Here is a 21,438-nt window from a genome sequence, read left to right as displayed (position 1 = left end):
CCCCAGCAAAGCCTGGATCAGGAGCCTCCCGTCCCAGTGAGAAGGCGGAGCTGGGCGGTTCTCACGGCAGAGGGGTGCTGAGTCACGGGGAGTCAGGCAGGGTCCAGAGCAGGTCCCCTGGCCCAGGAGCCTAATCTTGCTGGGAGTAGGGGTAACTGACCTCCTACGCTGTCAATCACATTCCCAGCACGAGCTGACCCGAGCACCTCCATACCTTCCAGAGCTGCTCTGCTACACAACACGCACAAACAAACCGAGGGAGCCTGGAGCGCAGTGGCCCTTAAAGGCCAGGGCAGGATCAGCACTACGGTGACGCTCCCGAGAGGCAGTGAGTGGCTTTTAGAGGAAATGGCAGGGTGCGAGGGTGGTCCAGAGGCTCGTGGAATGGCCTGGGTGGGGCTGCATCAGGTACCAATTGCAGAACTGTGCGTCTCTAGGGAGGCCTGACAGCACCTGGGCCACCCCTCCCAGCCAAGGGGGCAGGGAGATGATACCACCACGTACCCAACCCTCTTCCCTTTGGGTAGTTTCTTGGACTTCAAATACCACATGTAACTCAAGAGGCCTCTTCCACCCTGAGTCCCACCAGACTTGAGAGTCACCTCAGTCCTCCTGCTGCAGGGACTTGCTGCTTGTGGGGCCCCAGTACGAGGCCCTTCACGTATCTCTGGTCAGGCCTGAGCTCAAATCAAGCCTTGCTGCTGAACAGAGTAATGTGGGTGAATTACTTCAATTACGGTTCCTTCATCAGTATAAAGGGGGTGAGACCTGCTTCATTTGTCAGGATCCAAGAAGGAAATGTTCTCTGATGTACCCCAAGTGCCAGAGCAGTGTCTGGCACGTACTAGGTGCTCAATAACTGACAAGCGAATGGATGGTGTGCGTACAGCTCCTGGCACATAGTAATTACTCATTAAATAATAAATTTAAAACACATTGTCTCATGAAGCTGTGCGGAGACTAGGAAGATAAAAATCAGAGCCTACGGCCCTGGGGTAGACCATCGCCCCACCCCAGCCCACTCTGCTGGCATACCCTGCTTGCCTCTTGCTGGTGCCTGGCCTCAGGCAAGGTGGCCCTAGCCAGCTCTTCACCATCTCCCAGGATCCTACTTATCTGCTCCTGGCAGCCCAGAGATCCAGTGCCAACTCGCCCATGTGTGCCCAGCCTGGCAGCTGCAGGGACTTTAGAAGCCAGAGCCCAGGTGGGGAGGGACAAAGCTGGCTCTGCCTTTGGTTCCCTGGGTGACCTTGGGCAGTTCTTCTACCCTCGCTGGAGTCCCACACCCCTATGCTTCATTTTCTTGTTTTTAATTTTTAAATGCCTTTTTTTTTCTACATTTTTGTGTGTGTGGTGCTGAGGATGGAACCCAGTGCCTCACACATGCCAGAAGAGCACTCTACCGCTGAGCCACCACCCCAGCCCCCTATGCTTCAATTAAGGTGCTTGGACCACAGTGTCCTGGGGTCACCCCGTGGGGAATGAGGCAGGGTGGAGCTGGCAAGCTGAGGGGTCTCAGAGGTCCCCACCTGCCTCCAACCAGAGCTGCTACTCAGCCTTCAACTGCTCTGTGCAGGGTCGGGGAGTTCTGTTTGTTTTGAGGGGGTGGTTTGTTTGTTGTTGTGTGTTTTTTGAAGACAGGTTCTGTTGCTTTAAAAAGAATCAAAATCACTAGATTAGATGTCCTTAAACTACTCAGCAGCTCTTACTCTGGAGCGCTGAGCCAGTGTGATTCTAAAGTCTGAGATTCTTAGCATCCCCAATCCTAAGTTCTAGACTTTAAGACGTACCAGGATTCATGCAGCCCTCTGCAAAATGCTCTAGGAAACGCTTGTCACCCAAGGCTGGGGAATCATGGGCACGGAGGAGGGTTCACTCTCAGCCTTGGGCCCAGGAACACTCAGGGATGCATAGCAGCAGGGATCAGAGCACGTGGGATACTGAGGAAAGCCAAGGCTCAGGGGCCTTCGTTTCAAAGGGAGAGGACACCACACCCCTGCTCAGGGTCAACTTCACAGCGAAACGTCAAGGCAGAGAAGTTGGCTAAAAGTCTGCAGGAGGCTGAGGATTCAAAGTCAAGTCACCTCCATACCTTTCCTATTGGTACAGCTCCCCGAGGCACAAGAGGGCAGGGCTGTCTTCCAACACAGCTCCTTGGTACTAAGCACCAAGTGCCCTTCCCTGGGTAGTGGCACCTGGCACCAGCCAGACCTGCACTCCAGCCATGCTGCACCAGGGCAGCTCCATTTACCAAGTGTCAGGCTTCCCACCATCCACAGGCCCAATGCCCAGGCTGGCATCCCCACGCACACCCATCAAGCAGCTGCCCCATCAGCCCCCAGACGTAGCTCCTCTGCACCAACCAGGCCTTCGAGAGACAGAAGCCACTGGTGGGCAGGGTACTGGCCTCACTCACCCCTTGCGGATGATGACAATGATGGCCCCCAGGAGGAGGATGAGGACAGCAAGCCCCCCTGCACAGATGCCCAGGATGAGCCCCATCTCCTCCGACCTCTGCGACACCTCCAGGGGCCGCTTGCTTTCCTTGCAGGCAGCTGGGGAAACAAAGCAGGACAAAGGATCAGAGGGGAGCAGGGACCACTGGGCCCTGCCTGCAGGAATCTGAGCCCCAGGGAACAGATCAGGCTGCACAGACACACGTGCATAGGGACATGGCCCCCGCTGCCTAGCACTCAGATCTGCCTCCTTGACGTCCCTGGAGCCTCTGCATTCAAAGTCCTCACCTATTCTGCCCCCTGTTGGCAGCAGCTGCCCCTCTCCACCTCCTCAGATCCTCCCCAACTTACAGCAGACGGGGTGGAGGACACGTGGGGCCTTCAGACCCCCCCCTCTTGCCCTCCTGCAAGGTGATAAAGGGATAAAGTCATGTACCCATGGCAAGGTTAGGGCATCTCAGGATGGTAACCAACCACATTCCATGTCTACCCAAGGGACAATCTACGGTGCGGGCTCACACTGTCCCCATCTCTCTCACCACAGAAGAGGCTAAAACAGAACCCAGAACAAGGGCCCAGCAAAACAGCTCCCCCTCCCCACATCTGTCCCAGGCCCCTTTCAGGGCCCCCTTCTGTGACCTTGGGGAGGCGGGGGAGTTGGGCCCTGCCTGCTGCCCAGCCTTGGCAGAGCCCTTGAGAAAGGAAGTCTGTCCTTATCCTGGAACCACTGTTGCTGCCCTGCTGTGGTCCCACAGCCCTTGGGTCGTCAGGACCCACCTCTTCACAGCCATAGGTAAGAAACCCTCCACCACTTCAGGACTCAGGCAACCCAGAAGGACTCACCTTTCCTGGCGATTCGAATGCAGTTCAGCCGGGTTTCCTGGAAGCACAGATGGGGAAAGGTCTCAGTGCCACAGAAAACAGATCTCACCCTCCCCAGGACAGGAACCTCAGGGTTCTTGGGCCTAATCAGGGCTTCCTCTAGTACAAAAACTAAGGATACTCTTGCCAGCATGATGGGGGGTGGGGGACGGGGGCGTGCCACAAACAGGGAAGGGCCTTGAGAAAGAGAAATGAGATCAGAGGCAACAGCCAGCCAGCATGGGGAAGGGGCGGGGCCTCAGCATTGGGGGCGGGGCCTATGGCCGTAGGCCTGGGCAGGGAAGGAACAATCTGAGGAGGGAGGAGCCTGGAGAATAGGGCGGGGTCTCAGAGACAAGGCGGGGCCTGGGGAGGAGGCGGGACCTAGGCCTCAAGATATGAAAGCCAGAACCTGAGATGATCTTCTTTGGGTAACAGAAGGGCCTCGGCAAGGGACAAGGACTAGGCCAGGAGGTCAGGAATCAAGGGAAGAAGGCCAAGCTATAGGAAGGAGCAGAGTCTGGGTCTCAGGCCTCTGTGGAGGGGCCACTCCAAGGTGTCCCCAGCCTTCCACCCAGCACCCCAACCTCCTTCACTTGCCCTGGTCAGTCCCTCACCCCTTTCAGGTGGCTTGCTGCCTGGAAGTAGATGAGGTAGGCCTTCCTGGGCTCAAGTGGTGGATTCCAAAAGCCACGATAGGTCTGGTTGTCACCCACTGTGAAGGGCATGGCCTCAGGCAAACTGCTGGCCGCCAGTTCAGCCCCAAAGTAGTGCATTAGGCCACGAGCCATCGCTGCCTCGAAGGTCAGAGGTACTGGGAAGCACTCCTGGCCACCTGGCTCCCGCCGCAGCCGCCGCGGCCGGTCCTCCTCCACAATTACCTGGTACACACTGGACAGCGAGGGGACAAAGCAAGTGATCACAGCAGGCCAGAGGACCAGGAGAGCTGTCTGGTGGCTACCTGCATGAGGTTTGGGGCCAGGCCTACCTGAGGATTAATCTTAACTCTGTTTCTTCCTAGCTGGGCAAGTCATTTAACCTCCCTGGGCCTCCGTGGCCTCCTCTGTACAACGGGAGTGATCCAGGAGGTGGATACAAAGAACAGAAACATGTAGGAAGCAGCCCGTGCAGGCCAGCTGTCATTCCTACTGGTAAGCAGTTCTGAGAAAACCATAGTCCTGCTCAACAGAACCAAGCCCTAGGGCCTGCCCTGCCGCAGTGAGTCCTGCTCTGTGGGGCTCGGGACCTGGGAAACCGAGGTTCCCTCCTGGGCCTCAGTAAATTATGAACACAGTCTGAACAGTTTCATTCATTCATTCGGAAAGTATTTACTAAGTTCAGACAAGGGGCCCTATGCTGGGCACAGGGGACCTGGGCTTCCTGGAGCTGACCACTACTAGAAGCGATGACTACTAAGCAAACAAGGACACACCGGATATGCCCTCTCTCATACCCTCTCAACCCTGAGGCAGCCTCTCTGCAAATCAGAGCCCCGTTGTTTCCGGGTCCTGCACACTGGCCCTGACTAATGCTCCCTGCTCCCAGCGACTGAGCTTCTGTTTGCTTTATCTCTTTACTGAATGGGCTCTCGCTGCGAGCTCCTCCGAATCCTCTGTGGAAAGTAAATACATGAATGCTGACAAATTTAAATATTTCCCATGACAGCCCCAGTCATGTCTCACCGTGTGACATCCCATACTGACAGCTTCTGCTCTGGAAAGCAGAAAAGCCTTTTCCTGGCTCTCCAGCTGTCACTTTTGAGCTTCTAAGCTGCAGGAATCATCCCACAGTATTGGTCACCAGCCCACTGCCTGTCACTGAACCGTTACAAACACCATCCAAGTCCCTCTCCACCTCTGCTTCCCTGAGCTAAGGTCAGGCTCTCCCAGTCCCAAGTCCCACCAGGAATGATAACTATTAACACTACTCATACAAAGAACATCTAAACCAGCAACGATCCTCATTATGCCATAAGGGAGGCTCAGGGAGGTAAGAGGACAAGCCCAGGGTCACACGGCATCCTTCCTCCCTCCTCCTACCGAGTCCCACCTCCATGCCCCATCCAGCCTTGTCATTGTCCCTGCGGGACTCCAACCAGTTCAGCTCACAGAATCCCTCAAGGGGACAAGAAAAGGAGATGTGTGTCCCAGCTCCTTCCTCATTCAGCTGCACAAGGGTCCCAAGGCTCCAGCTAAAAGCAAATGCCCTGCAGATGCCCTGACGTCTTCCTGAGCCTCTCGAGGGTCTCAAAATCTTCCTAGGACAGGATTCAGAGAGGCAAATATGGGGGAGAGTAGGTGAGGGGAGGAGGAAGGGGCAGGGAAGAGGCAAGAGACTGCCTGGGCGCCTGGGCAGCCCACTTCCTCCCCAGGGGCTGACGAAGACACTCATGTCCACCACTGAAGGCGCTCACCCTCTCCAGCCCAGGCACCTTTGAGTAAGAAAAGGGTAGACCAGAGGCGAAGGTGAAGAGGAGGGTAACGACCATAAGAGAGACAAGATTTGCAGAGACGCCCACAGTCCAAATCCCAGGCCTGTCCCTTACGGCCATGCGACTCAGGACAAGTTGCCAGGGTCCCAGAGCCAGTTTCCCCACGTGTAAGATGAGGTAATACACGCACACCATAGAGTTGCAAGAAGACAAAATGACTTCATGCACATGAAGTCCCTCGCACGGTGTCTGGCTGACAGTGAGTGCGTCCACACACTTACACATAAACCCTCGTGCACACTCACACCCCCAAGCCACACACACACCCAGGCTCACCCCACTCTCACGCCCCATCTGCACTCCAGCACCTCCCCCCAGCAGAGACAGCCACCAAGGCATTAGCAGCCCGCTTCCTCTGGGGAGAAGGAAGCAGAGGAGCCAGGCACTCAGCCACGCCAGAGAGACAGCCCTTCGTGGCCGGCTGCCCTAGTCTTCCAGGAAGCCCATTCCCATGTCGCCAGGAACAGAGCTGAAGACATGAGGCCTGCAGTTTCGCTTCTCCAAGGTATCTGAGGGAAGCCCCTGCAGAGGCCTGGACAGTTCCCTCGGCAAGCTGGACAATTTCAGAGAACTCATGACCGTTACCATCAGAGACGCACGACTGGGGGGTGAGCACAGGCTTTCCACCTGCCTCGGTCACAGAACACCCTCCTCCATTTTGGGCCCCGAGGTGGAAGGCTGAGGGTGGGTGAGGAAGCTGGCCCAGGTGGGGGCCCTGGGTGGGAGAAGGGGCTCTTTCCTCTGGCCCTGGCCTCCCGCGTCTCCACGCAGGCTGTCCCACCTGATGGGCGCACCACGGCCCTGCGCAGGCCTCAGCAGCACGGTGATGGTGTTCTCAGACTCGCCCAGGGGTGATGGCATGTCAGCATAATCAAAGCTGGGAGCTGGGGAGGGGGACAGGGACACGAGCATGGAGCCTGGCCACTGGACCAGCAAGGCCAGGCCCCCAGCCCCTGACCACTGCCCTCAGAGCTCTTCCTCTGTCTTGGCCTCCTTGACTTCGCTGGCCCCTGACCTTGAGCACTAACCCAGCACTAACCCAGCCTCATCCCTCTGGTTCCACCAACCATGTCTCCTGACCCTTCTGGCTTAATCAACCCTGAAGGCACATTCGTCTCAGCAGGGGTCCTCTGGAAGCACCCCAGGCCACCCCCACCCCCTCTCCTCACAGAAGGCTGGCATTCTGGCCCCCTCCGTGTCCAGGCCAGGCCGTGGGGCTCACCCGAGATGTTGGTGGTGATCTCAGTGAGCGCTGCCTGGCCGAAGCCTTTGCCTGTGCGGGCCCTCACTGAGAACAGGTAGGTGGTGCCGGGGTGCAGGTTCGAGAAGACGTGGTAGGTCTCGTTGCGCAGCTTGGAGATGGTGCGCCGGGGGCCAGGCACGTTCACTGCAGGGTCTGAGGACTCGATGCTCTGGTAGCTGATCTGGGGGCAAGGCAGGCAGGTGGGCCAGCATGGGACAAGGACCAGCACCACCTACCTACAGTGCCCCAGGGGAGCCGCGGATGCGGCTGAGTGGAGGGGAGAGACTCGGGTTCCCCTCTGGTCAGGTTCCTGGGTACCTGCTTCTCATTCCTGTCCAAGCCCCTGAACAAGGAACCCGGTGGCACAGCCCCTGACCACAGCTGAAGGAACACATCTGTCCCTCTCCATGCTGTCACAGCAGAGGGAAAGAGGGTCACCCTTCCACCTCCCCCCACCCGCCGGGGCCTCCATTCACCTCATACTGAGTGATGAGGCCGTTGGGTTCCTGGGGCTCCTCCCACTTGAGGAAGATCATGTCTTCCAGTGGCGTGAAGGTCAGGGACTCAGCCGCAATCCCGCCAGGCACTGCAAGGGGAAGAGGCCGAGGACAGAGGAAAGTGGGCTTTGACTCCAAACGCCTGGACTCACACTCCAACCTCGCCCCTCCCCAGCTGGTCCACCTGAACTACTCATCCCCTCGGAGCCTCAGTCTCCTCATCCGTGAAATGGGGGTGCCGAAACCCCCTCCCTAACCAGGCCTAAATAACATGATACATAAAGCCTGAAGGTAAATATCAGTTTCCTATGATTCGACTCATTACCGAGCAGCAAAGGGGCAGCTGGAATTTTCACTGCTGTGCAGGCCGTAGCCCACCCCAAGGAGCGTGTGAAGGCTCCTCTCTGGTTCCAGCTTGGAGCTTGTCAGAAAATATAGATATTTGCTGGAGAAATGCAAACAACAATTGCACTAGGGTATCAGGAGTATGGGTGGAAGTGTTTTCTCCTCTAAAAATGTCTAATTACATTCACAATATGTTCAATGTAAAAAAGTCTAAATGAACATCAAGAAAATTAAAGACACCTACAATTGCATCATCCAAGCATAAATACTGTTCACAGTTGAGCATCAACACTTCCGGGCATGGTTTGATTGTTTGGGTTTTGTTTTAATGTATATTCTTAACAGCGAGCAGCAGGATTTCATTCAGGAAGGAAACAGTCTCAGCCTGGAAAAACACCTTGATAAACCACTGGGGGGAAGCCGAGGTCCTCAGGGAGAGAAAGCGGAAACGGAGATGACAATCGACAAAAGCTAAGCTGCTCTGTGCGAAAACAAATAGCTCAGGAGATCACTGTCCATCCCTCAAGAAGGTAAAATGAAAAAGACAATTTCAAGTGTTGATGAGGACACAGAGCAACCAAAATTTCCACACTCTGCTAGTGGAGTGTGCACTGGTATAACCACTTTGGGAAACCGTCTGGCTACATCTATTAAAGAGGAACACATGTCCTATTAGCGAGCTGGTCTACTCCTAGGCTAAACCCATCAGAAATGCGTATATCCACAAGACAAAATTTTTTAAAACTACAAGGATTAATACTGTAAGCATTATTTGAAATAGATACAAACTGGAAACAACCCAAATGCTCAACAACAGTAAATAGGATTTTTTAAAATACGGTATATTTATCCCCATAATGAGCTATTCAGCAGTGGGAACTGAAGTCCCTAGGCTGGCACACACAATGTGGCCGAGTCTCTCAAGCATGAAGTTGAGAAAGAAATTGGGCAGATAAAGAGTGCTGTCTGATTCCATTCAATAAAGTCCCAAACCAAGAAAATCAATCTGCTGTTACAGGTAGGCATAATGGTTACCCTTGGGAGGTCGTGACCAGGAGAAAGCAAAAATGGGGTTTCCTGGGGCATTAGCAATGTCATTTCTCTGGCTGGGCATGGGTTTCCTCAAGTGCAATTCAATGAGCTGACCACTTAATTTACTTCCTATAAGCTGGGCACCGAGGCGCATGCCCATAATCCCAGCAGCTCAGGAGGCTGAGGTAGGAGGATCACAGGTTCAAGGTCAGTCTCAGCAACTTAGTGAGACCCTGTGAAACTTAAGGAGACCCTACCTTAAAATAAAAAAATAAAAAGGTCTGGGGATGTAGCTCAGTGGTAAAGCACCCCTGGGTTCAATCTCCAGTACCTCCCAAAAATGTACTTCCTGTATTTTATTAATACTTTGAGGAAAAGTAAAATATAAATACTAAGCCATTATTGGAATGGGGGGAGGAGAAAAAAAGACCAAGTGGCCCAAGTGAGGCCAGCATGGGGTGAGGCAGCGCTAACAACATCCCTGGGGGGAGTGGGATGCAGAGGTCAACAGACTTTGAGCATGGGGTGGGCTGATGTTCTGCTCAAGGTTGTCTGCAATGCGTCAGGGTAATCACATCCGGGGCCTCACTACCACCCTGGCAAACGCTCAGCATGGGGCACACACCTCGCCTTGAGTGATGGAGTTTTGTGGAAAGTCTGGAAGGAGCTGACGTTTGCATCTGGGCCAGTGCTGTGCAGAACAGAAATCTGCACCTGTAGGCCAGCAAGAAAATCTACAACCAGAGAGCTCAGGGGCACCTGGGGCTTTGCAGGAATCTGGAGGAAGGCTTTGGACCTGTCCTGGTATTAGAGTGTAGCGGTTAAGAAGGACAACTCTCGGGGCTGGGGGTGTGGCTCGGTGTGCACTTAGCATGTGCAAGGCCCTGGCTTTGATCCCCAGCATTACCAAAAAAAAAAAAAAAAAAAAAAAAAAATGACAACCCTGAACCCAGATAGCCAGGTTTGAAACCAGCTCTGCTGTCTATCAACTAGCTCTGTGACCTCAACTGTAAAGTGAGGACAGAAATGGGAGCTTGCCACATAGGGTTGTCACGGCGATGGTAGGCATTAATAGATGAAAAACATTCAGCATAGTGTCTCGTATACAGTAAATGCTTAGTAAAGATGGGTCTGGCAGATTTAGCACAATGCACCCATCGGTGACGCAAAGCGATCTTTTTCACGCACACATGGATCATTGACCAAAATTCAACCACATGCTGGGCCATAAAGCAAGGATCAAATTTCCAAAGACTAAATTTAGAGTATGTATTCTGACCACAGTGGGATTAAGCTGGAAATCAATAACAAAAAGATAATTAGAAATCCTAATTGCTTAGAAATTAAGCAACATAATTCTAAATGACTCTTGAGTCAGAGAAGAAATTATAACAAATTAGAAAATATTTTGAACTGAATGATAATGAAGACAAGACAGATCAAAACTAATGGGAGCTGGGGATATAACTCAGTGATCTGCCTAGTGTGTGAGAAGCCTTGGGGTTCCATCCCCAGCTCGACCAAAAAAATAAATAAATAAAACAAAAACAAAAGACCTCGTGGGATGCAGATAAGCAGGGTTTAAAAGGCAATGTATGGCTGTCGGTGCCTGTGTTAGAATGGAGGCTCAAAATTATTGATCTAAGAAGTCTTCCATCTTGAAAAGCTAAAAAAAAAAAAAACAGCAAATCAAATCCAAAGAAAATATTTTTAGAAAAGAAAAGAATACAAAATGAAATAGAGCCAAGCACAGTGGTGCATGACCACCACCCAACTACTCCAAAGGCTGAGGTAAGAGGATCACAAGTTCAAGGTCAGCCTCGGCAACTTAGTAAGACTGTCTCCAACTAAAAAAGTCGGAAAAGGATTGGGAAGGTAGCTCAATAGTAGAACATCCCTCTGTTCAATACCTCAGACCCATGGGGGGAAAAAAGAAAAGAAAAAAATCAACTAAGCCCAAGTGCGCTCTTTGGAAAAAATTTTTAAATTCATATGCTCCAAGCAAGAGTAAACAAGAAAAAAGAAAGAAAATATACAAGTTATCTATATCAGAAATGAAAAGGAGGCTAGCATTACATATTATAGAGGCATTAAATAAAGGAGACTATTATAAACAACTTTACGTCAAGACATTTTACAATTGAGGTGAAATGAGCAAATTCCTTGAAAATCACAGTATACCCAAACCATTACAAGAAAAGAAAATTTGAATATTCCAGGGTCTATTTTCAAAGTAAAACCATTATTTAAAACCTTGCCACAAAGACAGTTCCTGTCCCAAATCCCTTCCCTGATCAACTCTTCCAACACTTCAGGAAGAGATTATACCAATCTCAACCACAGTCCTCCAGGGAATAAATATCGCCATCATGACTGTGGTACACAGCTGGTTTCACCCTAAGCAAAACATTCTGTAGATCATAAACTTCAGTCTCAGACACAGGAAGTGGGGGAGGCGCTCAGGGCCCCGGAAACCGCAGCTGGCGCCCTTACCGTCCTCATCAGTCTGGAAGGTGACCTCCTTGCCCTCCTTGCGCCCCTCGGGGTTGGTGAGGACCAGGCGCACGTGGACGTTCCGGTAGGGCAGCAGGTTCTTGATGGTGTAGCGGTTCACATCCCGCTCCATCTTTACACACTCGCGGACGGTCTGGTTGTGGCTGCTGCCCAGGGTGTAGTAATAGCATAGGGACACCGTGTAGGTGTGGCAGCGTGTCACATTGTAGCCCAGAGGCTCCCACTGCAGGGTCAGCTGGCGAGCCAAGATCTCCGTGAAAGCCAGGCCTTTGGGGGCCCGCATGGGCTCTGCCAGAAAGGAGGGGAAACGGAAGACAGGAAGAGGGACAGGGACAGAGAACATCAATCAGCTGTCAGGAACCATCCCTCCTTTGTCCCAAGAGCTCAAGGGACCCCCCCCCTAGAATTGAACAGGAATGCTGACTCTCCTGTGTCAGCTGGCCACCACTGCCTGCACTTGACCTCTCGGAGCCTTAAGTTTCCTGAACTGCAAAATAAGAAAATAATAGACCTTGCCACACGGGATTATTGTTACATTTAAGGTAAAGCATGCATGACGATGGCTAGCACAATACTCCTTCAAAAATATTAGCTATAATTTTTTTAAATATCACAGTTCACCTCCAAATTCTGAATCATCCTGAACTACACACTGTGGCTCCTCCTCGGTCTAAATCAACGTGTAGTGCAATGTTTTAGCTTATTAACTCCAAATTTATTGTGAAACAGTTAATAGTAATGTGAATGATACAGCAGTATGAAGAAACTGGAAGGATGGTGAAATGAGCACCAAAGAGTTAAATAAGCCGGAAAGTGATTCAGAAACAGAAATGCATGCCCCTACGTCCTACGTGGACTCAAAAGGGAAGGTTCAAGTTCAACGGTGAGCTCACTGACTGACAAGACAAAAAGAGAAACACAATTGGTTATATAATAATAATGGCGGTAAACATCTGGGGGCTTTGAATGTGGCACACAATTCTCTAGAAGCTTTAAAATGCTTTATCTCTAATTTTTGCTGTAGCCCAGTGAGTTTTTAGTCCTGTCACACAGATGTGGGAGGTACAGATATTAATGATTTGCCCGTTCATACGGGCGGTACGTGATGAAGCGGGCGGGGGGGGGGGGCAGGGGGTCTCATCCTGGACCGGCTGGCTCCAGAATCATGCTCTCACCTGCAGATGCCCTGATGCCCCGGGAGGAATTCACTGTCAATAAACCAGTCACACCCATGCCTCAGGACAGAGACAGAAAGAGGAGGTCACAGTTTCCAGGTGACCCCTGCAGCCTGAAAGTTATCTCCATTTTACAAAGGAGGAAACCCAGGCTTCCAAAGTGCAGCAGGAAAAGCTGAGACTCTGCCCAGGCCTGCATCTGCATTGCCCAGCTACGTGATCTTAAGCAAACCTCCGGCCTCCATTCCCACATCTGTGAAAGGAGAAAAGAAGCCACCATGGCCTTCTAATGACCCTGTCTCTCTTGCACCCTGATTCTATGACATGCAGCTTCCTGACCGGCAAGTCCTGTGAGCACCTGCAGTGTGTCCCCAGTTAGGGAATTCCAGGATTCTTTCACGAATAGATGGGAAAGTCCTGCTACTTAGCCCCTTAAGAAGATTAACTAAGACCCTAGGATTGTTTTTTCTATGATGAGTTTGCTCAGAATGCCCCCTCCTAAAGAAGATCCAAGGGGAACCATCAGCCCTGGCTGCTCCCAACAGGGGAGCACACAGGTGACAGTTTTACACTGTAACCAGCACAACACAAGTTTCCCTTTATACCAAGGAGCTTTCCTTTCTTCCCTGGGCTCCAGGCAAATCACATATCGGGCCATTGAGGAGAGATTTCAGCACCTGCTAGGAACAAGGTCGACCGCTTACCTAGTACCCTTCTCCCCACCGCAAGGCTCAGCTAAGTCCCATCCCACTGGACATGAAACAGCTTGTCCCCACGGCTCACCTCAATCTGAGGGCTGCTGGCTGCTCACCCACTTTCCACATGTAGTTTTTCTCTCTCATTGCTGTCCCAGGAGATTTCCCAATTTGGGGTTTTAGGAAGTTCTGTTTTAATGTGGTAATAGAGGAGGCAGATTTGGTGTACACTTATCATCTTGCTCCTAAGCCCTGCTTTACTGTGACTCTGGCAATGATCCAGGCTGGCCCAGGTGCTCTGCCCAGGGAGTCCACGGAGGCCAAGTTACTACACTTGCTTTATGTGCACTAGTGAGAGTGGGCCTCGGTTCCCTGCCGCTCTGCCCACACTACCCCCAGTCACTGGAATGCCAGCTGCATCCCCTCTCCCCGATCCATTCAGGCCTGGTGGGAGCACACAGCCTCCTCACCCTCCTGCAGAAAGGCATTTACAAAAAGGCATGGAAAGTTCAAGGTAAGCTGGAGACCCAGGCTTGGTGGAGACCACAGCAAGCAGGACTCCAGGTGTCCCACCCAAGAGAGGCAGCTCCTCCTCATCTGTCTGACTGCCACCACGCAGGACTGCAGGCTCAGGCTGGCCAGGGCCTCCCAGTTTTCAAGAGAAACTAGAAATTCCAAGATTTTTATGTGAAATCTCCAGATTCCTAAATACTGGCAACCTACTCAAGCTTCTGAAAACCACCGTGCAGGGCCCAAGATGGCAACCTCTGACCCAGAGAAGGAAATGCCCGCCGCCACCACGCTCGGCCACGGCATTCTCCAACGGCTATGTCACCCTGCACCTACCGCGCTGGACGGAGGCCTCTCCAAAAGGGCCTACTGCTCTCTCCTCTCCCTCTCCACCCTGATCACACCCAGGCAGATCCAGGGGGCTGGAATCATGAGTCAACTACAGACTAAAATGTTGATTGAAGGGTGTGGATCATGAGTCTGTTTCTAAAAACCATCTGGCACCCAGACACTCTCTTCAGCTGCCAACGCACTGACAAAACAGAGCTGGGGACCTCGAAGCCCCATTCCTCTGAATTCCATAGGGCTGCAGGCCACTGGAAGATCAGAGGTCAGAATGCATATTAAAATGACATGGGTAATGTTAAACATCTGTTAAATTAGCCCCAAATGTGTTGATTTTAGTAATGTGTAGGAGGAGGCAAAAACTCGGAAGCTTTCAACTTTATCTCGTGAAAAAGAAACTGGGGTCATAGTCCATCAAAGTTCACATGTATCTCTACCCCTCATTAGCTCTGTGACTTCAGGCAAGTTATTAACCACTTTGAACACTGATATCAAGTTCCTGGACCAAAAAAAAAAAAAAACTGGAGATAATAACCCTGACTTTGAAGGGCAAATATGAAAGTTACATGAGAGGACACAAGCCACATTGTCTGGCCTATAGTAATTCATAAATAAACACCCGCACCGACATGAGATACCAGCAGCAGTAAAATCATCTTTCAAAACAATGTTATGTCAAACCCCTTTCTTTAACGACTTCTGATTATTTATTCTAAAGAACATGAGTCAAGAGGAGAAACTAAAAAAAGAAAAAAAAAAAAAAAAACAGAACTATAAGCACTGAGTTTTTCAATGTAGTATTATGTATAATAACCGTGATCTGGAAACCAACAGCCCAGCAGTCCAGGGCCACTCGACAGTCTTCCACAGGCAATAAACATAATTACAAACAGCACAGCTCATGGGACTGCACAAGTAAATGAAGCAGAATACCGAACGCTTTCCACATCCCAATGACAAGCATGTAAAAATGTGCACTGCAGATCTACGGGCAGAGATTTGAACAAGACAGAAAAATTAAAACAGCTGTTGGGCTAAGATGGTGAGATTCGGAGTGGAATTAAAAAAAAAAAGCTTTTTATTGAGGCTGTATTATTGTTTTTACAGCAAATAATGTCGTGGGAGGGGAGTTGTGGGGACAGAGGAGATGACAACACAGCTGCCCAAGGCATGGTGGTGTCAACAAAGAGGAGTGTGTGATTAAGAGGGGCGGGGCGTGGTGCCCGCGTCACATCTGCTTGGCCCGTCCCTGTCCCAGCTCCCAGCCAGTCGCCTAAGTGAAGTGTGCAGAAGTGCCTGCCACCAAGTGGGCACCCAGCCCATGTGGCAGTGACCACAGCTGTTGCTGCTACTGTCTCTGTTTAAAAAAACACCAGATTGGAAATGAAGAGATTCAAAGTCTGGCTCTGGCTCGGCTGCGGACCCACTGTACAGATTGAAGCAAGGCACTAAATCTCTAAATCTCGGTGTATTCATCTGTAAAATGGGAATGACCAAAGGTCATCGCCATGAACCCCAGGTTCTTGATCCACCATAGGATCTTGGTCGAGTGCCTTCAAGTGCTTGAGGGAGAGCCCTCAAGCTCAATTTCTTTGATTCCAAGTGGCAGACAGACCAGAACTACTTTTGTAAAGTTAAGAATATCATAATGGCAACAACTGTCATGTGCTGAGTGCTTGCGGTGTCTTTGGACACTGTATTTCACATGCACTTAATGCATGTACTTGCAAATGCCCACATTTAACCCAAAACACTAAAGGACCTCAAGGCTTGGGTTTCACAGCTATTTTCTCTTCCATGTACACTAATTCCCTAAAAAAAAAAAAAAAAAAAAAAATCTAAGGACTAAACCAGGGGTTTTCAACTTGGGCACTATTGACATTTTGGTCTAGATAGTTCCTTGGTGTCAAGGGCTCTCTGGGCCTCATGGAATGTTCAGCAGTTCTCTGCCCTCTTATCCTTTAAATGCCAGTAGTACCTACTGTTACCACCCAGTCAAGACAACCAACGTGTCCCCAAACACTGCCAAGTGTCTCCTAGGTGACAGTCACCCCTGTTGAGAACCACCAGTGTGAAAGAGCTCATCTAGCCTCGCGGCTTTAAATCCCGTCTGCACCATCTCTACACTGACAACCCTCAGATTTATAGCTGCAGCCTGAACTCTCCCCTGCACTCCACACTCGTGTATCTACCTGCCTGATGGATATCTCCACTGGAACATCTAATAGCTTCTCAAAGTCAACATTTCCAACACGGAGCTCCTGATCTACGACACCCCATCAAACCCTCTCCTGCCGCAGTCCGCTTCTTTGCTGTAAATGACAACTCCATCCCTCCTGCTGTTCAAGCAAAACACCTTGGAAATATCCTGGACTTCTCTCCATTTCCCTCTCCCTCATCCCACATCCGATCCATCAGCAAATGTTGTTAGGTCTACCTTCAAAGCAAACCAGGACCTGGCCACTTTTCACCCCTGCCAACACCACCCTACCATCTCCCCGCTGGGTGGTCGCAGTAACCTCTCCCCCGATCTCCCCTCTGGTACCCTTGACCTCTGACAGTCCACTGGCCACAAAAGGGCCACATGGCCCTTCTAAATACAAGTAGAGGTGTTCCTTCCTGCTCTCCAAGCCCTGCTACGGCTACCTACCTTACTCGCCTGAGTCCCCCATCCCCAGCTCCACCCTGAGGTCCTCTCCTGCCACTTCCCCTTGGTCACGAATCCATTCACATGGGTCTCCTTGATGCTCCAGCCTCCGGGCCTTTGAACTCACTGGTTGATCAGCCCAGAATGTTCCTTCCCCCAATAATCCGCGCCCCCAGTCCCTCACCTCCTTCATATCTCTGCTCAAATGTCACCTTCTCAGAAAGACAGTCCGTTGAGCCTTTTTAAAATAAAACTCTCCAACCCACACACCCCATTCCCCTCCTTGATTTATTCTTCTTCACAGCACTTATCACCATCTGACAAACTATATATTCCACTTGTTTACTTATTTATCATCTGTCTCTTCCTGCCTGAATGTAAGATCCTAGCAGTTTCATGAAGAACTCATATCCTGGTGGCCTTTGCCTGTCTCACAGTCAAATACTCCTAGCAACAGTACCTAGTGCACAGTAGGTGCTCAATAAACATTTGTTACATGAATCTTTAGCCCTACATGGTAAAGATTATTGTTTCTGTTCTCAGAGCATCAGTGCCATTGTTTCTGATGCTCTGAGGTTTAAAAAACCTGGTCTAGCCCCTCAGCTAGAAGATATTCCCACTGGGACACTGATCCATCCCCACTCAAGGGTCTCCCTAAGTCTAGCACTAAATTGGAATTTAGATGGCTCACAGAAAGGCTTCATAAAAACACTTAAAACATCAATTGCACAAAATAAGTAAATCTTGACCTTAACCTCACACTATCCAAAACAGATCATGGATTTAAATGTAAAACATAACTTTTAGAAAAAAAACTGGAGAAAATCTTTGTGAATTAAAACTAGGCAAAGAGCTCTTAGACTTGATGCCAAAAGCACAATTCATATAAGGGAAATTTGATTTTTTTAAAAAAGGGCCTCATCTCAGTTATAGCCAGGCAGGGTGGGACACGCCAGTAATCTCAGTGGCTCAGGAGCTGAGGCAGAAGGATCACAAGTTCGAGGTCAGCCTCGTCAACTCAGCAAGTCCCTAAGCAACTTAGTGAGACCCTGTCTCAAAATAAAAAATAAAAACGGCTGGGAATGTGGCTCAGTGGTTAAGTGTCCCTAGGTTTAATCCTTGGTACTGGGAAAAAGAAAAAGGAAAAAAAGGGGGAGTTCTCAAAATTAAAAATGTTCTGTCTATGAAAGATCTTTTCTATAGAAAAGATGAAAAGACTAAGATACACACCGAGAGAAAATATATGCAAACTGTACATCCATTAAAGGGACTGGTATCTAGAATACATAAAGAACTCTCAAAACTCAACAGGATGGGCTGGGGTTGTGGCTCTGTGGTAGAGGGCTTGCCTAGCATGTGTGAGGCCCTGGGTTTGATCCTCAGCACCACATAAAAATAAAATAAACGTACTGTGTCCACCTACAACTAAAAAAAAAAAAAAAAAATACAAAATATTTTTTTAAAAAACTCAACAGGAAGAAGAAAAAGGAAGGAGAAGGGAAGGAGGGGGGAAGAGAGGAGGAGGAGGAAGATGGGAAGGAGAAGCAGAATCCTATTAGAAAATCAGCAAAGGCTTGAATTGACAATTCACTGAAGAAGACACACAGATGGCAAATCCCATGTGAATAGATGATCAGCATCACTAGGCATTAAAGAAATACAAATGAAGACCACAATGGAAACTCACTACACACCTCTCGGAATATCTAAAATAAAAAAGAATGACAACACCCAATGCTGACAAGGACACAGATAACCAGATCACTCACACATTTTGGTGAGAATATAATACAATACAGCCCCTCTGGCAGTGTCTGATAAAACTAAACCTGTAATAACCACATGACTCATCAATTGTACTCTTGGTCATTTATCCCAGAAAAATGAAAACTGTTCGTGCAAAAACCTGTACATGGATATTCACGGCCTTTATTTGCAAACAGCCCAAAACTGGAACCAGTCCAGATGTCCTTCAACAGGTGAATGGTTAAACAAACTGGTATGTTCATGACATGTAACACTACTCAGCAACAAAAAAGAATGAAATATTGATATGCACAAGCTGGATGAATCTCCAGGGAATTATACTGAGTTAAAAGGGGGGGGGGCAATGACAGTACCAAGATAGTTCAGTAGAGAAAGAACCGTCTTCTCAATAAACAGTAATGAGATAACTGGATATCCACAAACCAAAAAAGGAAGGTGGATCCCTACCTCACGCCATATATAAAAATTAACTCAAAATGGATCAAGAACCTACATGTAAAGAGTTAAAACTATAAAAATCTCGGAAAGAAAGGTAGAAGTGAATCCTCATGATTTCAATTAGGCAATGGTTTCTTAGGTATGTTATCAAAAGCACAAACAACAAAGAAAAATTAGATGAGTTGGGCTTCATCAAAATGGAAACCCTTTGTGCTTCAAAGGATATCATCAAGAAAGGAAAAGAAAAGTCACATATGGGAGAAAGCACGTGAAAATATATCCAATGAGAACCTAGTATCCAGAATATAAAGAACTCTTATAACACAATAATAAAAAGACAACTCACCTTAAAATGGGTAAAGAATCTGAATAGACATTTCTACAAAGAAGATATATAAATGATCAATAAATATATAAAAAAATAGTCTGTATCATTTGTCATCAGGGAAATGCATATCAAAATCACAACAAGATACCATTTCATCCCTAGTAGGATGATATAATCTGAAGACAGATAAGGTGTTAACAAGGATGTAGAGAAGCCAGAACCCCATCCACTGCTGGGGCGGGGATATAAAATGGCACAGCTGCTTTGAAAAACAGTCCAGCATCTCCTCAAAGGTTAAACACAGAGTGACCACATGACACATATGCTATATATCCAAAAAAATGAAAATATATGTCTACATAAAAATGTGTACATGAATATTCATATAAATACTGTTCATAATAACCAAAATGTATAAATAATCCAAGCGTTCATCAACAGGTGAATGGCAAATAAAACGTGATGAGTTATTACCAAGGGCTGGAGGGTGAAGGGAAAGAGGTGAATGTGGTTATAAAAGATCAACACAAAAGGTCCTCCAGGTGACTGAATTGTTCAGCACTTTGACTTCAGTGATGAATAGCCAAACCTCCATGTGAAAAACTGTACAGAACTAAATCCACACACATTTATACAAATACAAGAGAAACTTGGCAAGTCTGAAGAGGATCTGTGCATTGTATCAATATCAATACCTTGATTATAATATTATACTATGGGTTTGCAAAATGTTACCATTACAGGAAACAGGGTAACAGTGTACAGGGATTCTCCCTGTATTTATTTTTATAATCACATGTGACTCTACACTTATCTCAATGAAAATTCCATAAATACAACATACTGAAATCATAAAAACACTGCTCTCAATTTCTCTTCTAATTAAAGAGTCTCCTCTGGCACAGACATACCATGGATCCAAAGTTACTACTTCACTCTTTTTAACAAGGAAGAGAAGACTTCAGGCTCATGCCCAGCCAAGAGAATCCAGCTAGAATTCATCACACACCTTTATTAGTCATTATTTTTTCTAGATGATATAAAGTAAAACTAAGAAAATGGATTCTGAAGCCAGCCAGTCAAGAGTTCCAATCCCATCTCGCCTCTTACTAGCTGTGTTCTTGAGTCACTTTACATCTCTGTACCTCAGTCACCTCATCTGTAAAATGGATATGACAACATGGTGTTGTGGTAAGTTTTAAATCAGGCATGTGTGTGTATATACACATGTTTAAGAGGTTGACACCGAGTAAAGTAAAAGCTATCATCTTAACCAAAATAAGAGTTAAGAAACTGGGTACAGTGGCTGCAATGCCTATAATTCCAGCGATTCTTGAGGCTGAGGTAGGAGGATCATGAGTTCAAATCCAGCCTCAGCAACACAAGGCCCTGAGCAACTCGGTGAGACCCTGTGTCCACTAAAATATAAAAAAGGGCTGGGGATGTGGCTCAGCGGTTAAGTGCCCCTGGGATTAATCCCTGGTATCAAAACAAAAAAACAAAAACAAAAAAAGTTAAAAAAAAATCATGACATCTTACTAAGTTTTAGAACACAGGTCCAGGCCATACTACCTCTGGGAATGTGCCCTTCTGCCCTGGCACTGCCCTGCCCCATGTCCAGAAGAGGGACTGGGGTAGGAGATGGCAGCTGCACCCACCTGCACACTTGGTCCGGCTGAGCAGCGGGGGCCCAGGGCGACCGGTGCCACCGTCTCCCGGGCGCGTGAGCAGCACACTGATCTCGTACTCCGTGTCGGGGTCCAGGTGCCATAGCTTGTAAGTCTGCAGGCTGACTGCATGCACCTCGGCCCAAGGGCCACGCGCCATGCGGTACTCAATCTCCTTGCGCACAATCGGCCCATCGCCAATGATGGAGTTGGTGTTGAGCTGGATGATAAGATAGGTGGGGCCCGCACGCAGCAGCTGCGGGGGCGCGATAGGAGTGGGGGGCTCTGCAAAGGGGTGGGGAGCCAACCAATGCTGTTGTCAGACCCAGGTTCCCAAGTTTGCATTCCACCACACCCACATCCCCAAGGCGCCACCTGCCCTCTCAGACCCCTCATGCTGCTACCAAGTCTTGGTCCAGACCATTTC

At 49.2% G+C, this 21,438-nt stretch overlaps 1 protein-coding gene across 7 annotated transcripts in view; it reads right to left on the bottom strand.

Annotated features, from left to right (window-relative positions):
• The window catches only part of PTPRU (protein tyrosine phosphatase receptor type U), a 72,229-nt gene that overhangs the window by 31,605 nt on the left and 19,186 nt on the right, over nt 1-21,438 (bottom strand). For all 7 annotated transcript variants that reach the window (XM_079138706.1, XM_079138703.1, XM_079138707.1 and 4 more), the window contains exons 7-14: nt 21,003-21,296; nt 11,419-11,727; nt 7,528-7,637; nt 7,031-7,232; nt 6,590-6,692; nt 3,935-4,208; nt 3,300-3,336; nt 2,417-2,555 (exon numbers count right to left, since the gene is read on the bottom strand). In XM_079138706.1, coding sequence (XP_078994832.1) covers nt 2,417-2,555; nt 3,300-3,336; nt 3,935-4,208; nt 6,590-6,692; nt 7,031-7,232; nt 7,528-7,637; nt 11,419-11,727; nt 21,003-21,296 — 1,468 coding nt within the window. The remainder of the gene's footprint in view (nt 1-2,416; nt 2,556-3,299; nt 3,337-3,934; nt 4,209-6,589; nt 6,693-7,030; nt 7,233-7,527; nt 7,638-11,418; nt 11,728-21,002; nt 21,297-21,438) is intronic.

The sequence above is a fragment of the Sciurus vulgaris genome (genome assembly GCF_902686455.1).
Source record: "Sciurus vulgaris genome assembly, chromosome: 1".
Taxonomy (NCBI): domain Eukaryota; kingdom Metazoa; phylum Chordata; class Mammalia; order Rodentia; family Sciuridae; genus Sciurus; species Sciurus vulgaris.
Note: the sequence above shows the minus strand (reverse complement) of the source record. Positions and strands in the feature narration are given on the sequence as shown.